Source organism: Cnephaeus nilssonii (genome assembly GCF_951640355.1).
Source record: "Cnephaeus nilssonii genome assembly, chromosome: 1".
Classification (NCBI taxonomy): domain Eukaryota; kingdom Metazoa; phylum Chordata; class Mammalia; order Chiroptera; family Vespertilionidae; genus Cnephaeus; species Cnephaeus nilssonii.
Window position 1 is genome coordinate 27,700,929 of NC_137072.1, and position 25,927 is coordinate 27,726,855.

General features: G+C 40.6%; 1 protein-coding gene across 7 annotated transcripts in view; it reads left to right on the forward strand.

Annotated features, from left to right (window-relative positions):
* DCLRE1C (DNA cross-link repair 1C) overlaps positions 1–25,927 on the forward strand; it is a 64,634-nt gene that overhangs the window by 30,835 nt on the left and 7,872 nt on the right. For 2 of the 7 annotated variants that reach the window (XM_079772094.1, XM_079772095.1), the window contains 3 exons: positions 939–993; positions 21,346–21,434; positions 22,284–22,378. In XM_079772094.1, the coding sequence (XP_079628220.1) occupies positions 939–993; positions 21,346–21,434; positions 22,284–22,378 (239 nt within the window). Of the gene's footprint in view, positions 1–938; positions 7,436–21,345; positions 21,435–22,283; positions 22,379–25,927 lie in introns of those variants that run through there. The other 5 variants (XR_013813575.1, XM_079772098.1, XM_079772097.1 and 2 more) reach the window with 5 other exon arrangements.

The window sequence follows — 25,927 nt, forward strand, 5'->3', positions numbered from 1 at the left end:
GCCCCTAGTATTATAATAAAAGAGTAATATGCAAATTGACCCTAACAGCAGAACAACCAGTCGCTATGATGTGCACTGACCACCAGGGGGCAGATGCTTAACACAGGAGCTGCCCCCTGGAGGTCAGTGTGCTCCCAGAGGGGGAGTTACGCTCAGCCACAAGCCGGGCTAATGGCTGTGAGCGCAGCGGTGGTGGCGGGAACCTCTTCCACTTGTGCAGCAGCGCTAAGGATGTCCGACTGATGGCTTAGGCCTCTTCTCCCGGGGAGCAGGCCTAAGCTGGCAGGTGAATATCCCCCAAAGGCCCCTGGGCTGCCAGAGGGATGTCTGAATGCCAGCTTAGGCCCGATACCCTGGGGAGTGGGCCTAAGCCTGCAGGTGGACGTCTCCCGAGCGGTCCTGGACTGCGAGAGGGTGCAGGCCGGGCTGAGGGACTCCCCCCCCCCCCAACGCGCCCCCCCCCCCCCTGCCCCGAGTGCATGAATTTTCATGCACTGGGCCTCTAGTATATTATAATTGTGGAAAATAACTTCTGAAATTTAAACTAAAGAGAAGCTGATTCAAACTTGTCTCATAGTTAATACCATCAGCCAGTATTCCTGAGGCCCAGCTAGTTGGTAGATAAGATGGTTGGAAACTGTGAGTATCTTGCTTGGCAAGGAGGTGGTAATGGATTGATGTCGGAGGTAACAGAGCCCTTAGTGAAATATAGGAGTACCATAATGATCATCATTTTTGGGGCAACATTTCCTTAATATTAGCTGTTCAGAATGTCTACAGATATATATATTTCTGGAAAGAGTCCCTTCGTGTTCCAGAATAAATTCTTAATTGTAACTTATTTTTGCTGGAATAACCTAATGGAAAGGCTTGAAATTAAGAACTTAGCTTAGTTTTGGTAAGTGTCCTTTTAATTCTGTGTTTTTATTTCCCTTTAGGACTGGAGAGAGTTCATACAGAGCTTGTTTTTCTTTTCACTCCTCCTACAGTGAGGTAAGAGGATCCCATATACCCATAACCCTGTTGCCGACTGCTCAGCAGCCTTCATGGTTGTGAGCAAGTCTCCTTGAAGACTTGGTGTGGCTTTTCCTGAAGAAATGCAGGGAAAATATTTCAGTAAATGAGTATGTTAACTAAGTACAAATGAAATTGCTGTTATTACCTGTTTTCAGCCTAAACATTGAAGACTATATATATGATTAAGGTTTTCTTCCCGACTTGCTTCCTAAATGTAATTTAACTTCCCCACTTCAGTTGTATTGTTCATCTGTCATAAAAAAATCGTAAACATTATTTGAAGGAGTACTACAGATAAAACCTCATTATAGGCAGCCTTAATGTCCAGATTCTTGGGCTCTTCCAAAATTTGATTGTATAAAAATCCACTTAAAAATACTCCTTGAATATTCAGCAGTGTGGAAGAACAAAAATGATTGAGCTATAGACCTTGTCTTTAAGAAGGATGTAGTATACTACAACTACCCAGTTTTAAGAGGGTGTAAAATGGTTTAGTTATGGCATTTTTTACATAGAAAGTTGACCAGCTAGAATGGGAACTTGATATATGTAATTTATTTGCAAAATCCTCATGCACTGCCAAAGTAAATGCTAGCTAGCATATAGCAAGAGATTCAGTAATTTCATGTGTTGGAGAAAAGCAATATAAAAGCAGGCTTTTTATGACACTTTAAGTCATATATAATTTTAATTTTACCATTTCTGAACTTAAAAATCCATTTCCCTGATAACTGTTGTTTTTGTGTTTGGGATACATGGATACAGCTCTGCAACAGTGAGCCGCGGACGTGTTAATGATTTGAACAGGTGGATTCTTCCAGGACTCCAGGTAGTGGCATTCTTATCAAGTCAGCCATATTATAAATAATTCTTCATGTTATCAAAATATCACAATGACACCTCTATTAAATAACTGACCTTAACTTCCAGGTACAAATAGGTTATCTGAGAGTAGCTTGGAAATAATTCCTTTTGGTGGTATATAATTTGTTTTCTTCATCAATTTCTTCTGAATCTTAGGTTGTTGTCAAAGTCCCTTCCTGATTATTTGTCCTTGGTGTAGCATCTCACTCAGCATCAGAGTCCCTTCCTCTTGATTGACAAAGTATCCGTTCTATGTCAGCCACAGGGAGGGCATCTAATCAGGGGGAAAGGACAAGGTAGGTCTTACTTTTTCAATCAGATCGACTTCTGTCTTATTTCTCTTCTTCACTATAGTTAGTAGCCACGTTGGGAAGCATAAACCTTCATGGGACTTTATAAAATTACCTCCCATTAAGGATGTATTTCTCTGCGACTTGAGTAGAGATGGTTGACCCATTTCCTCTCTTCCCATTCTCCTTAGATCAGAGCCAGTTATCAAGCACATAGTGGGACTACTCTGAGCTCTGCTTAGTCTTCTTCTTTCATAGTATTTGATGAGAGACTGGCTTTCCTGAAAATTGGTTTAATATGCCTATATCCTATATATAGAAAATGAACTATATTTAAAAATGTAAATAGTAGGTTTAAATATAATTTCCTGTCAGTTTTTTCTAAATACAATTGATCTTTGTTCATGGATTCCTTATTTGTAAATTTGCCTACTCATGAAAATTTGTAAGTCCCAAATCAATACACTAAGTGCTTTGTGGTCATTTGCAGATATGCATAGCAGAGTGGTGAAAAATTGCAGTCACTCTCAGAGACAAGGTTGCACGAGCGGCGTTCTGCCATCTCAGAGTGTGAGCAGTTATTCTTTTTGCGGTCTATTTAATGCTGCATTTGTCATGTTTCTGTGCCTTTTGCTGGTTATTTCACCGTTTAAAGTGCTGTCTAGTGTTCCTAAGTGTAAGAAGCTGGCATGTACCTAACGGAAAAAATACATGTATTTAATAAGCCTCATTCATTCAGGCATGAGCTATAGTGCTGCTGTTGGCCATCAATTCAATGTCAATTAAGTAAGGTATCTTTATTTAAAAAAAATTATTTTTTATTGATTTCAGAGAGGACGGGAGAGGGAGAGAGAAACAAAAATGATGAGAGAGAATCATCGATTGGCTGCCTCCTGCACACCCCACACTGGGGATCGAGCCCTCACCCCAGCCATGTGCCCTGACCAGGAATCAAACTGTGATCTCCTGGTTCATAGGTTGACCCTCAATCACAGAGCCACTCCAGCTGGGCAAATAAGGTATCTTTAAATAGAATCACACATAAAGCAAAGCAATGTATTGCTTGGTTGCCAAAAACACTGTGACCAGAGGTTCACAGAACCTAACCCTGCATTTCCCCTAGAAGTAGTTGTTCAGTGTTCACTAATTCAGGATTCATGGTAACTTTATAGAATACTAGAGGCCCAGTGCACGAATTCGGGCACAGGTGGGTCCCTTGGCCTGGCTGGTGATCGGGGTCAGGGCCAGTCAGGGCCGCAGGAAGTTGGCTAGCCAGGGGGAGTGGCCACAGGAGGTTGGCTGTGGGAGCACACTGACCACCAGGGGGCAGCTCCTGAGTTGAGCGTCTGCCTCCTGGTGGTCAGTGTGTGTCATAGCGACCAATCGACTGGTCATTTGGTCACTTAGGCTTTTATATATAGAGATAACTACTGTGAATAACGAAAAGGCATCAAGTTGTACAAGTGAGAGGGGGTGCCCTTCTGTTGGGTGTCTTATCTCCTGTAGCCACTTCATCTCTGATTAGAATAAGTGAATTATTAGTGGCATAGGCTTGGCCTTACTTTATTCTTACTCCCTTCAAAATCCTCCAATTTCCACCAGCCTCAACTTTGGATTGATTATGCAAATCATACAGGTTGTAGGCAGCTAAATAATGGTTTCTGCTTGTATGCCTGCTCTGAAAGTATAAAGGAAATTATTTATGAAAAATATCTGGAGAAGGGATCTTCCTGTCTTTTCCCATCTTGATTAGGGTAGCTACTTTATTTTAATATGAAGTTATTGGTAACTCCTGGGTTCTTACCTCCTTTGATTTGGTCCTTTATTTGAGAAAGTTGGATACTAATAATTACTTTAGCCCTAACCGGTTTGGCTCAGTGGATAGAGTGTCGGCTCCGGTCAAGGGCATGTACCTTGGTTTCGGGCACATCCCCAGTAGGGAGTGTGCAAGAGCCAGCTGATCGATGTTTCTCTCTCATTGATTGGTCATCATTCCTCAAAACATCTCTACAACCCCAAACAAGCTTCAACTTACTTGATCTTGGTGATCCCTCTCCTTTCCTCTCTGTAAAAAATCAATAAAATATATTTAGGAAAAAAAAATTACTTTATGCCTCAATCTCCCCATTTGCAGAAGGGAATAAATATATTTGTGTTCATTATCAGCTTTGCAATGGATAATTTTATTGAATGTTAAACTAGGTACTGGGTAAAGCAATTTACATGCACTAGCTCATTTATACTTTTAGATGAAGAATTGAAGACTTAGAAACTTTAGGTAACTTGACTGAGATCATAGGCTCACCAAGATCAAGTAAGTTGAAGCTTGTTTGGGGTTGTAGAGATGTTTTGAGGAATGGTGACAAATTTCCTCTGTTTAGCATTCTGAGCTTTGCAGGAAATCAAGGTATTCATGAAATTTTGCATGTAATTATACTTGTTTAGGTTATAATAAACTATTACAACAAATAAAGCAACCTCAAAGATGCAATTCCCTTGGTATTGCTAACAATTACGTAGATGGAAAGAAGTATAATTCTTTTTCTTTTTTAATTAAATTTATTGGGGTGGCATTAATTAATAGGATCATATAAGTTTCAAGTGCACATGTCTATGATATAAGATCTGTATATTGCATTGTGTGTCCACCATTCAAAGTCAAGCCATCTTCCATGACCATATACTAGGCCCCATTTTCGCCCCCCCATTCCCACCCCCACCTCCTTCCCTCTGGTAACCACCATACTGTTGTCTGTGTCTATGAGTTTCAGTTTTATATCCCACATATGAGTGAAATGTATGGTTCTTAGCTTTTTCAGACTGACTTATTGAGCTTAGCATCATATTCTCAAGGTCCATCCATGTTATTGCAAATGGCATTATATTATCTTTTCTTATGACTGAGTAGTATTCCATTGTATATATGTACCATATCTTTTTTATAGAATCCTCTATTGCAGAACACTTTGGTTGTATCCCTGTCTTGGCCACTATAAATAACTAGTGGTCCAGTGCATGAATTCATGCACATTGAAAAGAAATTAATTAGAAGAAATATTTTAATATCACTGTTTGCCCTTTCTCTATAATAGAATTGTCAAACAAATTCATAATTGACAATGATAGATCGAAACACATGTGTGCAATTGGTGCCAATGAGAGATTTATATATATCATGCATGCACGAATCAACTTAGCCTTTTATAGATATAGAATGAACTTGCTTAATTAGACCTGCTTTCTGATTTAGCTAAACTTTTTCCAGCCCAGTGAAGCACCCCAACTTCTCTTTCAGGTAATTGTCAGCAACACAGCAGTAAATATCAACATGAAGCAGATTATTATTGTAGATCACACAGGGAGAACAAAGGTTAAAATATTTAACTGCAGCAGTGTTTGACTATATTCTGTGCAGTGAGAAAACCTGAAGTCATTTTCAAGGTCCACCATTTCTTCTTTTCAGTCGGGTCAAGTTTCTAAACTTCATAAATCTCTGTTTTCTGGCTGATGAAAAGAAAATAGGATTCTACTGAGTCTCCTATCTACCTACTCCAGGACTTCTGTGAGGATCAAATGAGATGAGGCGTGGGAAAACGCTTCACAGACATTTGGTTAAAGTGTAAAATGTTTGCACCTTGCTATAAAGCAAGTCGTGTTCCTGGGCTGAAGAAACTAAAAGGAGGCTAGTCACTAGGGAGAGGAAGCCGGGCATTGCTACGTGACATCATTACCCAGCACCCATGGCGACTGTTTCCGGGCTGGGCTGCGCCATGGGGTCTTAGCGGCGTCAGCTGCGATTTGGTGAGGTGTTTCTCCGGGGTGGGGCTGGGCCTGTGTCCCACTTGGGAGAAGCCGAGTGTTGCTTTGTGGGCGCCAAGTCCGCAGTGCCGTTTCTCTGTAAATGGCTAGTGCGCGTCACGGCAGCTCCTGCATTGAGCATCTGCCGCCTGGTGGTCAGTGTGCATCATAGTGACGTATTAGCCTTTTATATATATATAGATGCTGCAATGAACATAGAGTTGCATATATCTTTGCAAATAAATGTTTTCAAGTTTTTCGGATGGATACCCAGGAGAAGGGTTGCTGGGTCATATAGTAACTCTATTCTTAATTTTTGTAGGAACCTTCAGGCTGTTTTCTTTAGTGGTTAAACCAGTCTACATTCCCACCAGCAGTGAATGAGGGTTCCCTTTTCTTCACAATCTCTCCAACACTTGTTACTGCTTGTCTTGTTGATAAAAGCCATTTTAACAGGTATGAGGTGGTATTTCATTACACTTTTGTTTTGCATTTCCCTGATAGCTAGTGAAGTTGAACATCTTTTCCTATATCTGTTGGCCATTGTATGTCTTCTTGGGAGAGGTGTCTGCTCAGGTCTTCTGCCCATTTTTTAATTGGATTGTTTGGTGTTGAGTTTTATCAGTTCTTTATGTATTTTGGATATTAACCCCTTGCTGGAGCTGTTATTTTCAAATATATCCCATTTGGTCAGTTGCCTTTTTGTTTTGTTGCTGGTTTCTTTAGCTATGCAGAAACTTTTTAGTTTTATATAATTCCATTCATTTATTTTTGCCTTTACTTCCCTTGCCTTTGGAGTCAAATTCATAATATTTTATCTATGATCAATGTCTAGAAGTTTAGTACTTATGTTTTCTTCTATGTAATTTATTGTTTCAGTTCTTATATTTAGGTCTTTGATCTAATTTGAATCAATTTTTGTACCTGGGGACAAACTATAATCTAGTTTCATTTGTCTGCATGTGGCTTTCCAGTTTCCCCAGCATCATTTATTGGAGAGGCTTTCTTTTCTCCATTGAGTGTTTTTGGCTCCTTTTGTCAAAAATTATTTGCTTATGTACATGTGGTTTTTATTTCTGGGCTCTCAGTTCTGTTCCATTGGTCTGTGTGTCTATTTTTCTGCCAATATCATTGTTCTGTAGTATAATTTGAAGTCAAGAAGTGTGATACCTCTGGCTTCATTCTTTTTTCTCAGGATTGTTTTGGTTACTCGGGGTCTTTTGTGGTTCCATATAAATCTGATGATTTTATGTTCTATTTCTTTAAAAAATGGAATTTTGATGGGGATTGTATTAAATCTGTATATTGCTTTGGGTAATATGGCCATTTTAACTATGTTGATTCTTCCAATCCATGTACACAGAATATCTTTCTATTTTGTTCTTTTTCAATCTTTTTAAATAATGCCCTGTAGTTTTCAGTGTATAAGTCCTTCACATGCTTTGCTTATTCTTAGGTATTTTATTCTTTTGGTTGCAATTGCAAAAGGAATTTTTTAAAATTTCTTTTTCTGAAGTTTATTAGTATATAGGAAAGCAGAGGATTTTTGTACATTGATTTTGTATTCTGCAATTTTACTGCATTTATTTATTGTTTCTATTAGTTTTTTGGTGGAGGCTTTAGTTTTCTATACACTGAGTAGCCAGATTATTATGATCTCTGAACGCATAATAATCTGGCCAATCAGTGTATATCCTATATAATAAAAGGGTAATATGCAAATTGTCCCTTCGACCAGGAGTTCGACCAGCAGGCAGGCCGGCCAACCGCCCATGTCCCCTCTTCCTGGCCAGGCTGACCAGACCCCACCCATGCATGAATTCATGCACTGGGCCTCTAATATATATACTTAGTGGCGAAATTATTATGCATTCAGAGATCATAATAATCTGGCCACTCAGTGTATAAGGAATCATATCTTGCCCTAGCCAGTTTGGCTCAGTGGATAGAGCATCGGCCTGTAGACTGGAGGGTCCCGGGTTCGATTCTGACCAAGGACACATGCCTGGGCTGTGGGCTCAAACCCCAGTGGGGAGCATGCAGGAGGCAGCTGATCAATGATTCTCTCTCATAATTGATGTTTCTATCTCTCTTTCCCTCTCCCTTCCTCTCTAAAATCAATAAGAATATATTTAATAAAAAAAGAATCATATCTTCTGCAAAAAGTGACCCTATTACTTTCCCTTCCCAATTTGGATGCCTTTTATTTCTTTCTCTTTTCTGATTGCTCTGGCTAGGACTTCCAGAACTATGTTGTACCCTCCCCCCGCCCCCATAATTAATTAATTAATTAAAATCTTTATTGTTGAGAGTATTATAGATGTCCCTCTTTTTCTCCCATTGCCCCCTTCTACCTGGTTCAGACCCTGCCCCAGGCCTTCATGCCACCCTATTGTCTTGAGTCCATAGGTGATGCATACATGCATATAAGATCTTTGTTTAATTTCCTCCTGCCACCTCCAGCCCCCTTCCCTCTGAGAATCGTCTGTTCCATTTCCATGCCTCTGATTCTGTTTTATTCACCAGTTTATTTTGTTCATAAGATTTCTTTTTTTTTTTTTAGCAAAAATACTATTTTCTTTTTAAAAATAAATCTTTATTGTTCAGATTATTACAATTGTTCCTTCCCCCCCATAGCTCCCCTCCACCCGGTTCCCACCCCACCCTCTGCCCTTACCCTCCCCCCCAACTGTCTTCATCCATAGGTGTACAATTTTTGTCCAGTCTCTTCCCGCACCCCCCCACACCACTTTCCCCCAAGAATTGTCAGTCCACTCCCTTTCTATGCCCCTGATCCTATTATATTCACCAGTTTATTCTGTTCATCAGACTTTTTATTCACTTGATTTTTAGATTCACTTGTTGGTAGATACATATTTGTTGTCCCTTTGTTATTCATAGTTTTTTGTCTTTACCTTTTTCTTCTTCTTCCTCTTCTTAAAGAATACCTTTCAGCATTTCATATAATACTGGTTTGGCGGTGATGAACCCATTTAGCTATTTCTTATCGGTGAAGCTCTTTATCTGACCTTCAATTCTAAATGATAGGTTTGCTGGGTAGAGTAATCTTGGTTGTAGGTTCTTGCTATTCATCACTTTGAATATTTCTTCCCACTCCCTTCTGGCCTGCATAGTTTCTGTTGAGAAATCAGCTGACAATCCTATGGTTACTCCCTTGTAGGTAACTAACTGTTTTTCTCTTGCTGCTTTTAATATTCTCTCTTTGTCTTTTGCTCTTGGCATTTTAATTATGATGTGTCTTGGTGTAGTCCTCTTTGGATTCCTTTTGTTTGGGGTTCTCTGTGATTCCTGGACTTCTTTCACTCGGTAGCGGAAGTTTTCTGCCATTATTTCTTCAAATAGGTTTTCAATATCTTGCTCTCTCTCTTCTTCTGGAACCCCTATAATTCAGATGTTGGTATGCTTGAAGTTGTCCCAGAGGCTCCTTACACTATCTTCATATTTTTGGATTCTTTTTGCTTTTCTGGTTGGGTGTTTTCTGCTTCTTTGTATTTCAAATCTTTCACTTGATTCTTGGGATCCTCTAGTCTGCTGTTGGATCTCTGTATATTATTCTTTATTTCATTCAGTATACGCTTAATTTCTAGTTGGTCCTTTTTCATATCCTTGAGGGTCTCACTAAATTTATTGGCCTTTTCTAGAAACATTTTTTTAAATTTCTTTATTGATTAAGGTATTACATATGTGTCCTTGTTCCCCTATTACCCCTACCCCCCCCCCCATTCATGCCCTTACCCCCCTGTTGTCTGTGTCCATTGATTAGGCTTATATGCATGCATATAAGTCCTTTGGTTGATCTCTCTCCCTTACCCCCACCGTCTCCTACCTTCCCTGAGGTTTGACGTTCTGATAGATGTTTCTCTGCCTCTGGATCTGTTTTTGTTCATCAGTTTATGGTGTTCATTATATTCCATAAATGAGTGAGATCATGTGATATTTATCTTTCTCTGCCTGACTTATTTCACTTAGCATAATGCTCTCCAGCTCCATCCATGTTGTTGCAAATGGTAAGAACTCCTTCTTTTTTACCGCAGCTTAGTATTCCATTGTGTAGATGTACCACAGTTTTTTAATACACTCATCTGTTGATGTGCACTTAGGCTGTTTCCAAATCTTAGCTATGGTAAATTGTGCTGCTATGAACATAGGGGTGCATATATCCTTTCTGATTCGTTTTTCAGGTTTCTTGGGATATATTCTTTGGGAGTTCCATTTTTAGTTTTTTGAGGAAACTCCATGCTGTTCTCCACAGTGGCTGCACCAGTCTGCATTCCCACCAGCAGTGCACGAGGGTTCCTTTTTCTCCACATCCTCACTAGCACTTGTCATTTGTTGATTTGTTGATGATAGCCATTCTGACAGGTGTGAGATGGTATCACATTGTTGTTTTGATTTGCATCTCTCGGATGACTAGTGACTTTGAGCAGGTTTTCATATTTCTCTTGGCCTTCCTTCTGTCTTCTTTCGAAAAGTATCTATTTAGGTCTTGCCCATTTTTTGATTGGATTGTTTATCTTCCTTTTGTTAAGTTGTATGAGTTCCCTGTAAATGTTGGATATTAAACCCTTATCGTTGATATCATTGGCAAATATGTTCTCCCATGCAGTGGGCTTTCTTATTGTTTTATTGATGCTTTCCTTTGCTGTGCAAAAGCTTTTTATTTTGATGTAGTCCCATTTGTTTATTTTCTCTTTAGTTTCCATTGCCCTAGGAGCAGTATCAGTGAAGAAATTGCTTTGGCATATGTCTGAGATTTTGCTGCCTGTGGATTCCTCTAGTATTTTTATGGTTTCTCATCTTATGTTTAAGTCCTTGATCCATTTTGAGTTTATTTTTGTGTATGGTGTAAGTTGGTGGTCTAGTTTCATTTTTTTGCATGTATCTGTCCAATTTCCCCAACAACATGTATTGAAGAGACAGTCTTGACTCCATTGTATGTTCATGCCTCCTTTGTCAAATATTAATTGAGCATAGTGGTTTGGGTCGATTTCTAGGTTCTCTATTCTATTCCATTGATCTATATGTCTCTTCTTGTGCCAGTACCAGGCAGTTTTGAGAACAGTGTCCTTGTACTACAGCTTGATATCTGGTATTGAGATCCCACCTACTTTGTTCTTCTTTATCAGGATTGCTATAGCTATTCGGGGTCTTTTTTTATTCCAGATGAATTTTTGGAGAGTTCTTTCTAGATCTGTGAAATATGCCATTGGTATTTTAATGGGAAGTGCATTGAATTTATAGATTGCTTTGGGTAGTATGGACATTTTGATGATGTTCATTCTACTAATCCATGAACACGGTATGTCCTTCCATCTGTTTATGTCTTCCTCTAACTCTTTTTTCAGTGTCCTGTAGTTTTCCGCGTATAGGTCTTTTGCCTCCTTAGTTAAGTTTATTCCTAGGTATCTTAATTTTTTTGGTGTGATGGTAAATGGGATTGCTTTTTTAGTCTCTCTGTAAGTTCACTATTGGTGTATAGAAATGCCATAGATTTCTTGGCGTTAATTTTGTATCCTGCTACATTGCCGAATTCATTTATTAAGTCTAATAATTTTTTGATGGAGTCTTTAGGGTTTTCTATGTTCAGTATCATGTCATTTGCAAATAAGGACAGTTTTACTTCTTCTTTTCCCATTTGGATGTCTTTTATTTCTTCTTCTTGTCTGATTGCAATGGCTAGTACTTCCAGCACTATGTCAAACAGGAGTGGTGAGAGTGGGCATCCCAGTGTTGTTCCTGTTCTTAGGGGAAATGGTTTTAGTTTTTGCCCAGAGTATGATGTTGGCTGTGGGTTTGTCATATATGGATTTTATTATGTTGAGGTATGATCCTTCTATTCTCACCTTGCTGAGAGTTTTTATCAAGAAAGGGTGTTGGATTTTGTCAAATGCTTTTTCTGCATCAATTGATAAGACGGTTTCTAGAAACTTTTTGAAAAACCTTATAGCCGTGGTTTTGAACTCTATATCCAGTCATTTGCTTTCTTCCATTTCTGTCATTTGTGACATGTTTCTTTGTCTCTGCATTTTGGCTGCTTCCCAGTGTTGATAGAGTGGCTTTGTGTGGTAGGTGTCCTATAGGGCCCAGTGGCTCAGCCTCCCTAATTACCTGAGGTGGGTAATCTTGGTGCACCCCTTTGTGGGCTGTGTGCACAGTCTTGTTGTAGTTAAGCCTTGATTGTTGTTGGTATCACTGGGAGGAATTGACCTGCAGGCCAGTTGGCTGTGAGGATCAGCTGTGTCTACGGTGGGAGAACTTCTGTGCTGGAGACACCCTTATGGGGCAAGACTTGCTTCAGTTGGGCTTTGGTGCTCACTGAGTCTGCCCCTTGAGTGTGTCCCTTATGGATCTGAGGAGTTGTAATCTGGATGGTCCCACTCTGACCACTGGGAGATCCAAGGAGGTGCAAATTTAGCCTCTGCCTGAGGCCACCCAGCAGGAGCTACGGAGAGATCTGCAGATTCCTCTTCTTTGTTTGGGTTTTGGAGGTGCCCAGATGAGGCCAAGCTGTGAAGCAGTGCAAGCTGCTGTGGGGCCTTCGGCCTTCTTTTGGCGGCTCTGGGGCTCTCTGACTCAGCTGCAGTTTGTTAGGTAATTTTAGGTTGCAAAGGGCCAGGCTATTGATATGCAAAAGCCTCTACACACAGCTTGGATGGGGCGAAGTCTCAGGGCGGAGCAAACAGCAATGGCTTCCCATCAGCCCTGCCCTAAGAGGCTCCCGGGTCTCAGTGTCCCTCGGTAATTGCTGCAAGCACCTCTGAGAGAAAGCCGCCCTCGAGTTCCGCCCAATGCCAGACAGTCCAGTTTCTCCCCAAATGAGTCTGGGTCCCCAGAGTCTCGCCCTGAACTGGAGTTCAGAGCAGTCGGGAGCTAGTGTCTTTCTCCCGATTGAAAAAGACAGCCACGTACTCAGTTGCCAGCCCTTTCGGCACGTGCGCGCCTCCGTACCTCTACCCTTTACTTCCGCAGCTCCTCTGAGTCTCAGTGTCCTTTTCTCTTTCCTTCTAGTTGTAGAATTTCCACTCAGCCAGCCTTCCTGTGGTTCTGGATGATATCTGTTTTGTCTTTTAGTTGTAGTTTTGAAGTGGTTGTGCGAGGCAGCAATTTCAGGTGTTTACCTATGCCGCCATCTTGTTTTCTCTGTTCATTAGATTTCTTCTTTTTTTTTTTTTTTAGATTTAATTGTTGATTGATATGTATTTATTGCCATTTTATTGTTCATATTTTTTATCTTTTTCTTCTTCTCCTTAAAGATACCCTTCAAAAAAGAAAAGGAATACCCTTCAACATTTCATATAATCTTGGTTTGGTGGTGATGAACTCCTTTAGCTTTTTCTTGTGTGTGAAGCTCTTTATCTGACCTGCAATTCTAAATGATAGCTTTGCTGAATAATCTTGGTTGTAGGTCCTTGCTGTTCATCACTTTAAATATTTCTTGCCACTCCCTTCTGGCCTGCATAGTTTCTGTTGAGAAATCAGCTAACAGGAACTCCCTTGTAGGTAACTAACTGCTTTTCTCTTGCTGCTTTTAAGATTTTTCTCTTTGTCTTTAGCCCTTGGCATTTTAATTATGTATCTTTGTGTGGGCCTTTTTGGGTTCCTCTCTGTGCTTCCTAGACTTATAAGTCTATTTCTTTCACCAGGTAGTGGAAGTTTTCTGTCATTATTTCTTCAAATGGGTTTCCAATGTATTGCTCTCTCTCATCTCCTTCTGACACCACCATGCGAATGTTGGTATGCTTGAAGTTGTCTCAGAGGTTCCTTACACTATCTTCATATTTTAAATTCTTTTTTCTTTCTGCTCTTCTGATTGGGTGATTTTGCTTCCTCATATTTCAAATCATTGATTTGATTCTTGGAATCCTCTACTGTTGAATCCCTGTAAATTGAAAGCAGCCCCCAAGTTCCTCATCTGTGTCTGGATCCCCCAACGCCTCCTGGCACTGGAGCTCAGAGGAAGCGAGTCTGAGTAAGTTTGAGCACCGGCCCTTTAAATGGAACACGTGGGTCTCCAGCAGCCTCAGCCATAATCCCTGCAGGTTTTTGTTAATCCTTGCTCAAGGATATTTTTCCATTGATTTTTAGGGAGAGTGGAAGAGAGGGGGAAAGACAGAAACATCTATACATCTATTGGTTGTCTCCTGCACTAGCGCTGACCAGGGCCCAGGCCAGGGCGGAGTTTGCAACCGATGTACATGCTCTTCGATGGGAATCGAAACTGGGACTCTTCGGTCTGTAGGCTGACGCTCTATCCACTGTACCAGACTGGCTAGGGCTCTCTGCAGGTTTTTAAAGCCTGAAGTTTTGGGGACTTCTCTTCCCAGCTCTGGGACCCTGGGTAGGGGGTCTGATGTGGGGCTGGGACTCCTTGCTCCTGAAGGTGGCCTCTGCAGGGATGATCTCCCTCTTGATGAAAAAGACAGCCCATGTGGGTGCCAGACCACCCTGTTCTGTGCCTCTGCCCCTCCTACCAGTCTCAATGGGCTTTCTTCTTTATTTCTCTAGTTGTAGGACTTCCATTCAGGAAGCTTTCTGGCGGTTCTGAGTGATGGTTGTATTTTCATTGTAATTTTGATGTGATGGCAAGTACTGGTGTTTACCTGTGCTACTCTTATCAGGAACCAATAAGAGTAGTAAGAGTGGGTTTCCTGGTCTTGTTCCTGATTTTAGAGGGAAATCTTTCAGTTTTTCAACACATGAGGGTTTGTCATGTATGGCCTTTATAATGTTGAGGTACTTTTCTTCCACTAGTATACCTTTTTATTGAGTGTTTAAATCATAAATGGGTGTTGTATTTTATCAAATGCTTTTTCTGCAACTATTGAAAAGATCATGATTTTCTACCTTTCTTTTGTTAATGTAGTGTATTGCATTGATTGATTTGCATATGTTGAACCATCCTTGTGCCCTTGATTGTGGTGTATTATTTTTGGATGTACTGTTGTATTCGCTTTGCTAGTATTTTGCTTAGGATCTTTGCATCTATATTCATCAGGGATATTGGTCTCTGTAGTTTTCTTTTTTTTGTGTGTGTTATCTTTGCCAGGTTTTTGTATCAGGGTTATGTTGGCCTCACAGAATGTGTTAGGAAGTATTGCCTAGTCTTCAATTTTTTTGGGAAGAGTTTGAGAAGAGTAGTTATCAAATCTTTGAACATTTGGTAGAATTCGCCAGTGAAGCCATCTGGACCTGGACTTTTATTTTTTGGGAGGTTTTAGATGGTTGTTTCAATTTCCTCACTGTTGATAGGTCTATTTAGATTTTCCAGTTTTTCTTGATTTGGTCTAGGAAGATTATATATTTCTAGGAACTTATCCATTTCTTCTAGGTTATTGAATTTGGTGGCATCATTCATATTATTCTAGTACTAGAGGCCCGTTGCACGAAATTCATGCACGGGGCTGGGTGTGCCTCAGCCCGGCCTGGGCCCTCTGGCAATCTGGGATCCTTGGGTAGGGTCCCTAGGCCTGGCCAGGGATCAGGGCCTACCGGGCCTTTCCTTCCCCTGGCTGCTGGCAGCTGGCCCCGCCCGCGCCGCTGCCACTGCTTGCCATCTGTGCAGCACTGCCTTCCCTCCCCCACCACCAGTCACCTTCCTCTGGGGGCGACAGGCGTGGAGTGCAATCGCTTGGCAGGCCTGGGCCTCCCTCTGTAGGTTGATTGATCGTGGGGCCCTCAGATTGATTGCCCCCACAGAGGGAGGCCCTACCTACTCGGCCGGAGCTCCACAATTGATCGCCGTGCAGAGGGTGGCCTGGGCCTCCTTCTTTGAGGCAATCGTGGAGACCCTCCGCCCCCCCCCCCAATTAATTGCCCCACCAGCAGGTGGCCTGAGCCTCCCTCTGCAGGGCGATCATGGGGCAATGTTGGGGTCCCTTGACCAATGGCATTGCACCCGCCTTGGCTGGCATGGCGCCAGTGTGTGTCATAGCGTGGTCGTCCAGAAGGTTGTCCGGACTGTCGTTCGGTCTATTTGCATATTATGCTTTTATTATTATAGATGATCCTTTGTCTGTGATGTCTGTAGTAACTTTTCCTCTTTCATTTCTGATTTTGTTTATATGAATATTTTCTCTTTTTTTCATTGGTGAGTCTAGCCAGGGGTTTGTCAATTTTATTAATCTTTTCAAAGAACCAGCTATTTGTATTAATTTTTTTGTATAATCTTTTCTGTATTTCATTCAGTTCTGCTCTAATTTTTATTATTTCCTTTCTTCTGCTGACTTTGGGTTGCTTTTGTTCTTTTTCTAGTTCTTTAAGATATAATGTTAGGTTGTTTGTGTTTTCTCTTGTTTGTTGAGGTAGGTCTATAATGATATAAACTTCTCTCTTATTGCTTTCACTGCATCTCAGAAGTTTTGGTATGTCATATTGTCATTCTCGTGTTTCTCTATCTTTTGATCTCACCTCTTATTTCTTCTTTGTGAGTTTCTTTACTTCCTTTTTGCAGTTGATTTCTAATTTCAAAGCATTGTGGTCAGAGAATATCCTTGGTATAATTTCAGTCTTCTTGAATTCGTTGAGGCTAGTTTTGTAACCCAATATTTGGTCTATCCTTGAGAATGTTCCCTGTGGACTGAAGAAGAATGTTGAAAGTATTACATATGTTCTGCCTTTCCCCCCATTAACTCTTTCTAGCCCACCCCAACCCCTCACCCCAGGCCTTCACCACCTTATTGTCTGTGTCCATGGGTTATACATATATGCATACAAGTTCTTTGGTTGATCTCTTCCCATCCATCCACCCACCCCACCTTCCCTCTGAGATTCTGCAGTCTGTTCTATGCTTCTATGTCTCTAGATGTATTCTGTTCATCAGTTTATTTTGTTCATTAGATTCCACATATGTTCATGAGATCATGTGATACTTATCTTTCTCTCACTGGCTCATTTTGCTTAGCATAATACTCTCTAGGTCCCACCATGCTGTCTCAAAGAGTAAGAGATTCTTCTTTTTTTACTGCTGCATGGTGATGTAAATGTATCACAGCTTTTTTTTATCATCTACTGATGGACACTTGGGCTTTTTCTAAATATTAGCTATTGTAAATTGTGCTGCTATGAACATAGGGGCACATACATTCTTTCTAATTGGTGTTTCAGGTTTTTTAGGCTATATTCCTAGAAGTGGGATCACTGGGTCAAATGGCAGTTCCATTTAATTATTTGAGGAAACTCCATTCTGTTTTTCCTAACGGCTGTACCAGTTTGCATTCCTATCAGCAGTGTACTAGGGTTCCCTTTTCTTCACATCCTCACCAGTACTTGTCATTTGTTGATGACAGCCATTCTGACCGGTGTTTTAATTTGCATCTCTCTGATAATCAGCTTTGAGCATTTTTTCATCTGTCTCTTGGCCATCTATGTTTGCTTTGGAAAATTGCTTATTTAGGTCCTTTGCCCATTTTTAAATTGGATTAGCTTCCTTTTAAGTTGTATGAGTTCCTTATATAGTTTGGATATTAAACCTTTATCAGATGTATCATTGCCAAATATGTTCTACTATACAGTGGGCTCCCTTTTCATTTTGTTGATGGTTTGGTTGTCTTCTTGATATAGTATCCCCTTTATCATTATCAGATGTCCATTTTTGTCTTTTGTTATTTTGAAACCTATTTTGTCAGACATAAGTATGGCTACACTTCCTTTTCTATGGATGTTATTTGCCTGGAGAATCATTTTCCACCCTTTCACTTTGAGTCTAACTTTGTCTTTGCAGCTTAGATGTGTCTCCTGAAGACAGCATATATTTGTTTGTTTGCTTTTTTAATTAGATTGCTATACTGTGCCTCTTTATTGGTGAATTTAGTCCATTTATATTTAGGGTAATTACTGATTTATGAGGATTTCCTTTTACCTTTTGTTTTCTGGTGGCTTTGCCTCCATTTGTTCTTTTCCTTTGTTTCTGTCTTTTGTTTTTGTTTGCTGTTATTCCATACTTCTTTCCTGTTTCCTCTTTTGGAAGTTATATGTTTCAGTTAGTGCTTTTTGTGTGTAGTTACCATTAGGTTTATGAAAAAGAAAGCTTTATGTATACTGTTTTGTTTTGTTTTTTCATTTGAATGCATCTGATCTCCGTCCTCCTTTGCAAAATTCAGATCTTTATCCCCTGCCCTTTTATGTTTTTGTTATCACAAATTATCCGTTAATGCTTTGTTTATTGATCTTATAGTTTTGCAACCTTTTGTCTTTGTTTCATTAGAATGACCCCTTTGAATATTTCCTGCAATGGAGGTCTTCCAGTTATAAATTACCTCAGCTCCTATATACCTGGAAAATTATTTCTCCTTCATATTTAAAGGATAACTTTGCTGGATATATTACTCTTGGCTGGTAATTTCTCTCAATAGTTTGAATATTTGGTTGCACTCTCTTCCGGCTTGTAGAGTTTGTGCTGAGAAGTCCAATGATAATCTAATGGGCTTTCCTTGATGTTACTTTCTTCTTTTTCTTGGCTGCCTTGAGAATTCTTCCTTTGGCATTAATTTTTGACAGTTTTAATACAATGTGCCTTGGAGAAGGCCTCTGGATTGAGGTAACTAGTTATTCTGTTTGCTTCTTGGATTTGAGGATTGAGCTCTTTCCATAGGTTTAGGAAGTTCTCATCAACTATTTGCTCAAATAGACTCTCTGTCCCCTTCTCCCTCTTTTCTTCTAATTCTTATATTGCTTTTTCTGATAGAGCCATAGTTCTTACAGATTTCATTTTATTTTATTCCTCAAATCTCTCTTCTTCCCTCTGCATCATTACTAGATTTCTATCTTTGATATCACTAATTCTTTCCTCCATTTGGTCAGCTCTATTTCCTATGCTCTCTAGTTTACTCTTGATCTCTCTTATTGAGTTCTTAATCTCCAGAATTTATTTTTCTTTCTTCTAATCCTTATTTGAAGATTTTTTTTTCCATTGCTTTCAGAGAGAGTAAAAGGGAGGGGGGAAGAGAGAAACTTTTATGTGAGGAAGACACATTGGTTGCCTTCTGCATGCATCCCTACCGGGCCAGGGATCAAGCCTGCAACCAAGGTATGTGCCCTTGACCAGGAATTGAAATCTGCCACCTTTCAGTGCGTGGGCCAGTTCTCTAAGCACTGAGCAACCGACCAGGCCTGTTTCTTCTTAAAGGTTTCAACCTTTTTGGTAAAGTACACATTTTGTTTATTAATTTGTTTTCTGAGTTCAATAAATTGCCTGTATATTTTCAGAACTGCAACCTTGAATTCTGTCATTTCTATATCATATTTCCATGTGTTTAAGTATGCTTTCTGGGGATTTTTGATTTTTCTTTCTGAGCTGCCTTGGTTATTCATGGCATTTGAGGGGTTCCTTCTCTATCTAAGCATCTACGTATGAGTGGTACATCTCTAGATTACTATGAAGAGGTCTTTCTCTTATTTTCCAGGAAGTGGCACTGAATCACAAGGTCTTTAGTTGCGTGAAATCCCAATGTTGAATCCTGCTGCGTCTCTGGCTCCCATCAGTGTAGTGGCAATGTGCGGGTGTGGGGTTGACTGGTGGAACCCACTGCCTTTTTTGTTTTACCCTCCTGGTAATGGCAACCTTGGACCTTCATGGGGTAACCCCTTTGCCCTGACCAGGGACCAGTCACAGAGTACACCCTTTGCTCAGGGGAAATATTGATTCTGTAGTACAAGCATGTCAAACTCAAAGGCTAAAACGGGCCAAATAAACAAGGTTTGTATATGTGGGCTGCAAAAAAACAAAAGCTTCAATTTTCATAGAAATGTATGTTTATTTTGATAGAGACATGCTGAATACAAAAGGCTGAAATAAATGAGTAATCTTTAACATAAAATAATAGAACATTTAAACAAAAATTAATATTTTTTTCTTGAACATTAACTTACCAGACACTGAATAACTGCACAAATAAGCATAACGCAAACTAACCTATTTTTCTTGTTCTCCAAAAGCTAAATATTTCCTGTTGTGCACACCAAACAAGTCAGTACAAGACTAATCACATGGCAATCGGCTGCTAAAATATTCGCTGCTAGTATCAGTGGAGACAAATGGTGCACCTTCATGTAAGGTGCGTAAGGGAAATGAATGCAACACAGTTATAGTAATCAATCATTAGCGCACATTGTAGTTCATTATTAATAGTTATATATAACAGGATATTGTAAAAATTAAGTTACAAAATTTTTATTAAAATGTTTCTTACATACCGTTATATTGGCTGGGCCGCAAAAATATTTGTTGTGGGTCACATGTGGCCCGTGGGCCGCGAGTTTGACATGCTTGGTATAGTACCAGTTTTTGTGTTTGCAGATAATGTGTCCTGCAACCCAAAACCAAGGGAGGCGAGTACTGGGAGGTTACATAGTGGTAGGGTTCCGTGGATTTGTTTCTCTGTCTGAAATGTCAACTATCTGACAAACACAGCAGTACCCTAGTGCTGTGTCCTTGCCCAGGTCTCTGCTCACTTCTGGGGGAATGCCCACCGAATCTCTGGTCCTCCTGGCTGAAGGAAGTGCCAGCCAAACAGGATTCTTCCCCTCTCCAGGCCGAGTCCTGCTGTGAGCTCCCAGCTGCAGGGCTGAGCCCATGGCTAGTCTGAGCCCTTTTAACCACCCCCAACCCCGTTTTGTTTCCACTTGCTCACCTTTAGGTGAAGATCTATCAGGTGTGCCTGTATGTTGAGTAGGGAATCCTTTGTTGAGTTATAGCTGTTTAAATTGTTGAAATTTCAAGGGGATCTCTCTCGCTGCCATTCTGCTGATGTTACTCAAGAAGTATAATTCTCAGACTTTGTTGTCTTATGTATATTAAGTACTCAGCTAATCTAACTTGAAGGGGATGTGTTAATGAATGTCTGACCTTAGATGAGAACACCAAGGTCATAAAAAAATACAGAATCATTTTTTGTTTTATTAATCCTCACCCAAATATATTTTTTTCATTGCTTTTTAGACATAGTGGAAGGGAGGAAGAGAAAAAAAAATCAATCTGAGAGACACACATTCGATTGGTTGCCTCCCGCATGTGTTTATGTGGGCTGTGACCCTTTGGTGTGCCACCCAGCCAGAGCAATACAGAATCTTTGAATCCCATTAATCAGTGATTGTTAGTTCTTACTGTGGCACAGAACCACCTGAAGAATACAGAATCCCAGGCCCCATTGACAGTGTTAAAAGGATCTTTGGGGTGAGGCTTGAGCATTGGGTATTTCTTTTTCCCAAGAGATCCCCAGGTGAGCTCCATATGCTGCAAGCATTGAGAACCACAGCCATGAGTTTTCTGCTTCTTTCCCCTGGCCTCCATTTATTTGCCTCTCACACCCAGATTTTTCACTGTTGAGATAATTGATCCATTTTATTTTCCTTCTTTTAGATTGAAGATTTCTTAAGCTATCTCTGCCCTGTGAATGCATATCCAAATGTAATTCCAGTGGGCACAACTGTGGATAAGGTTATAGAAATGTAAGTTGTTGCTACTTATGGAACTTGTGTTATTGAATGGGATGGGTCCAGAGAATAGTTTCCAGCATGAGAACAGGGGCAAGGACTTAAAGTGATTGTGGCTGTGAATGAGTGTCTGGGTGGGAGCATAATGACTTTAAGTAGGTATGTTATACATAATCTTAAAGGTTTCTGGGAACTGGCATACAGAAGCAGACAGTAAGGCCCTCAAAAAAGGGCAGGACACCCTCAAATCTTATTTCTGTGCCCTTTTATATTTCATCTTCACTGAGTATTAGCTTTCAGCCTCTAGAAGGAAGTGATCAAATGTGTGAGATTCTTGCAAGAGATAAACAAACAGGAAAGGGAAAACAGCTAGCTATATTGCACTGAAAGCCAGAAGGTGTCACTGTATTCAGTTTTTTAGAATAGGGACCTGCTTTCCTGCAGTGCAAGAAAAGATGAGTTTTGCTTTCCCTTAACCCTACAATTAGATACTCACCAGATTGTATTAGCACTTTATTATATTGAAATGATTTTTAATTATTGGATATTTTTGGGTTGTTTGTTTTGTTTTTACTGATTTTAGAGACAGGGAGAGAAACAATGATTGGTTTCCTCCCATAGACACCCACCTGGGGCTCGAACCTGCAACGTGGGTATGTGCCCTGACCAGGAATTGGACCTGTGACCTTTAGGTGTATAGAATGACACTCTCACCAAGTGAGCCTCACTGGCCAGGGCTGCTTTTCAATTTTTAAAAGTAATTATTATTTCCCCCATGGTCACATTTTTATAATCTCTATAAATGATGCTTACATTCCAGCAGCTTTCCCAGCAGGAAAAATAAATTATTCATATTCATTTCAGCTTAAAGCCTTTATGCCGATCTTCCCAAAGCACTGAGCCAAAGTACAAACCACTTGGAAAACTGAAGAGAGCTAGAACAACTCACCTGGACTCTGGTAAGAATGATGACCCTGGGGTCAGAAGTGTGATTTTCCTACAAGACTGCTCTGGTGAGAGTTGCATTGGGTAGAGGTAGGCCTGGGACTCACTGTCACTTAAACTTGTCACATGGTCTAAGGACGTGCTTAGCTTTCCCATCTTCAGCCTGTAAAACCAGGCGTTCCATCTCCTTCATGGTTTAAAACAAGTGCCAAAGAGAACTGTGCCTGTGTTGAATGTTCTCAGCTTTCTGGATATGTGCCCCATGGTTTGTATAGGCGAGTGGTTGGCAAACCGCGGCTCGTGAGCCACATGCAGCTCTTTGGCCCCTTGAGTGTGGCTCTTCCACAAAATACCACGTGCGGGCGCGCACGTACAGTGCGATTGAAACTTCGTGGCCCATGTGCAGAAGTCGGTTTTCGGCCTGGACGAGTCTATTTTGAAGAAGTGGCGTTAGAACACTCAAGGGGCCCAAGAGCCGCATGTGGCTCGCGAGCCGCGGTTTGCTGACCACTGGTATAGGCCATAGGAAAGGCTGTGCTATTAATTCTTGAACATTCCCTGCCATCAGACTGATTGGTAGTGCTTATATAAATGGATTTTCCCTAAACTTTTCTTCCTTCTTTCATTGCTACTTTCACTTTCCAGTGAAGATTAGAGGAAAAAAGAAAAAAACACAAATAAATTTGAAGTGAACAATAATTAAAAAACTCTTATACTAGTGGCCCAACCAAAAATCAAGTATCATTTGGAAGGTACATAAAAGATACAAATTATTAAGTTCACAAAAAATATTTAAGATTTCTATTTCCAGTTAAGAAAGTAATGGGCTACATTGAAACTCTCATCTGAAAAAACTAAAAGCAACACAACATATAAGAAACTGGACATCAGGCAATGAAGGGCAGTGACACCTGAGAAAGGTGAAACAGCCTTAAGATTGCCGTAGCTTACTGGTTTTCAGGCAAAAGGGGACACCAAGCTAGAGCCCAAAATCAGCACCCCTGACTTGAGGAGATATACCTGGGAATTTGAGGAAGCCAAGGTGGCTGGAGTCCCCAGAGGAGAAAGCAGTAGAGTTGCTGCTCCCAACAGCTATGAGGAGCCCCCTGAGTATTCAGCATACTGATCAGTGCTTACTTGTGATGCAGTGCATCCCCTGAGGCCTGGGAAAGAATCACTCTACACAGTGCCCAGAATGCACACAGTGCTAGGAACAGTGCCTATTCCCAACAGCCAGAGTGGAACACCATAACTTACGGGGTGTTTTACTGTAAGAATACTGAGGGCCTTATCTCAGTGGGGGGGAAAATTACAAAGATAAAAAGCAATATACAAAAGGCACAAACTTTACAAGTCCCTTAACCACATGCCAGAATAAAGCTTAAGAATATTTTTAGAAATCCCAAAATATACAGAATTTAATAAGGTCAAGTTCAGGATGTATGGCAATTCAATAAAAAATTATCAGACATGCAGAAAGGTGGGGGAAATACATCTTATACTAAGGAAGAGTGATTCTTTCCTTATTCATTTATATAAATACCCACCAAACTCATATAAATATCCACCAAACTCAAAGGGGTGGATATTGAACATGTTTAAAAGCAACATTTTGTAGGCACCATTGAGAACAGACAGTAGTAATCGTAGTGCAAAAGCGGTGTCCTAAAGTTCTCCAGTTGTGTAAGACTCTTAGTTGTTGGACTGGGCAAGAAGGACACTTTGGTGTTTATGGCAAGGGGTGTGTACTAAGTAATGTGAGAATATTTAAGAGATCTAACAAATATAAGATTGTATAGTTGTATACAGGCTGAAAAGCATCATGGGTCACTGTATATACATGCATGCACACATACATACCTATATATACCGTATTTTCCGGCGTATAAGACGACTGGGCGTATAGAAGATTTTCCTGGGTTAAAAAGTCGTCTTACACGCCAGAAAATACGGTATATATATGTGTGTGTGTGTGTGTGTACACACACACACTAAGTTTTTGTTGTTCAAAAGTGCCAATTTAATGGCTATATACTTTGTCATATACATTTCGGTTATTATACATTTCGGTTATTTCTAACTTCTCAGTTTTACAGATAATAGAACAATACTGTATGTTGTCTATTTCAATTTTCTCATTATATTGGGTTACATTTTAGAAACTTAAGTGCTTAATACATATTGCCAATGTCTTCCAGTACGATTATACCAATTGACATAGACATTAGTGCATGCTGGTGGACGATATCTATGACATATTTGACATTTATCCCTTTTTTAAATTTGGGTTTAGGTGTATCAGTTTGTAAACACTATTAAGGATTTAAACACTTTCATATTTATTGTGATATTTTTGCAGTGTTATGTCTTTTTTTCCAGTTTTATATAGAGAAATTTAAATTTATATTATTTTAACAGAATGAATACAGATGTATACAGGTGAGTTAATGTGAAAATGTTTTGACAGATTAAAGTATTTTAAAGTTGAAACATATCATGATGCTGGTATAGAAACATCCCGAAGACCATGAAACTGTACAACTTGGAGATGACACAAAAAGATAGCTTTGGCACAGTAGTGGAGGAGAGCTAAAACAAATGTATAATCCATGGCTTAAAATAAAACCATCCTGCCCAGCTGGTGTGGCTCAGGGGTTGAGCTTCAACTTATGAACCAGAAGATTACAGTTCGATTTCAGGTCAGGGCACATGCCTGGGTTGCAGACTCAATTCCCAGAAGGGGGCGTGCAGAAGGCAGCCGATCAACGATCCCCTCTCATCATTGATGTTTCTATCTCCCTCAACCTCTCTGAAGTCAATAAAAATATTTTCACCAAAAAATTAAAATAAAGGAGGAACCAAGATGGCGGCGAAGGTAAAAACCTATTCTGCCTCCCATAACCATATCAAAATTACAACTAAAATACATAACAACTATCACCCAGAACTGTGGGAAATCGGCCTGAGTTTCGGAAGTACTACAACTAGAGAGGTAAAGAAGAAAGCACATGGAGACTGGTAGGAGGTGCGGAGGCGTGGAATGGGCTGGTCCGGCACCCGGGTGTGTCACTTTTTTAATCAGGAGGGAGATCGCCTCTGCAGAGGCCGCCTGGAGGAGCAAGGGGTCCCAGCCCCACACCAGCCCCCAGCCCAGGGTTCCATAGCTGGGGAAAGAAGTCACTATGGGCAGTAAGAACTACGGACGATAAAAACCAGTGCGGATTGGGGCTGAGTGACACAGAGGCTGCTAGAGATCCAGCTGCTCCTCTTAAAAGGCCAAACTGTGAACTGAATTTACAAGCTCCCACTTCCTCTGAGCTCCAGTGCCAGGCGAGGCTCTGGGGGACCCAGACAGATATGGGGAGAAACTGGACTGTCTGGCATCGGGGCAGGAACGCGAGGGCAGCTTTCTTCCAGATGGAGGTGCTTGCAGCAGTCATTGTTCCCATGCTGGGACCTCCCCGGTGCAGGGCTGACTGGCAGACATTTCTGTTCCCTCCACCCTGGAGATTCCCTGAGACCCTCCCTCACCCAATTTAAAACCCCACCCAAGCTGTGCGCAG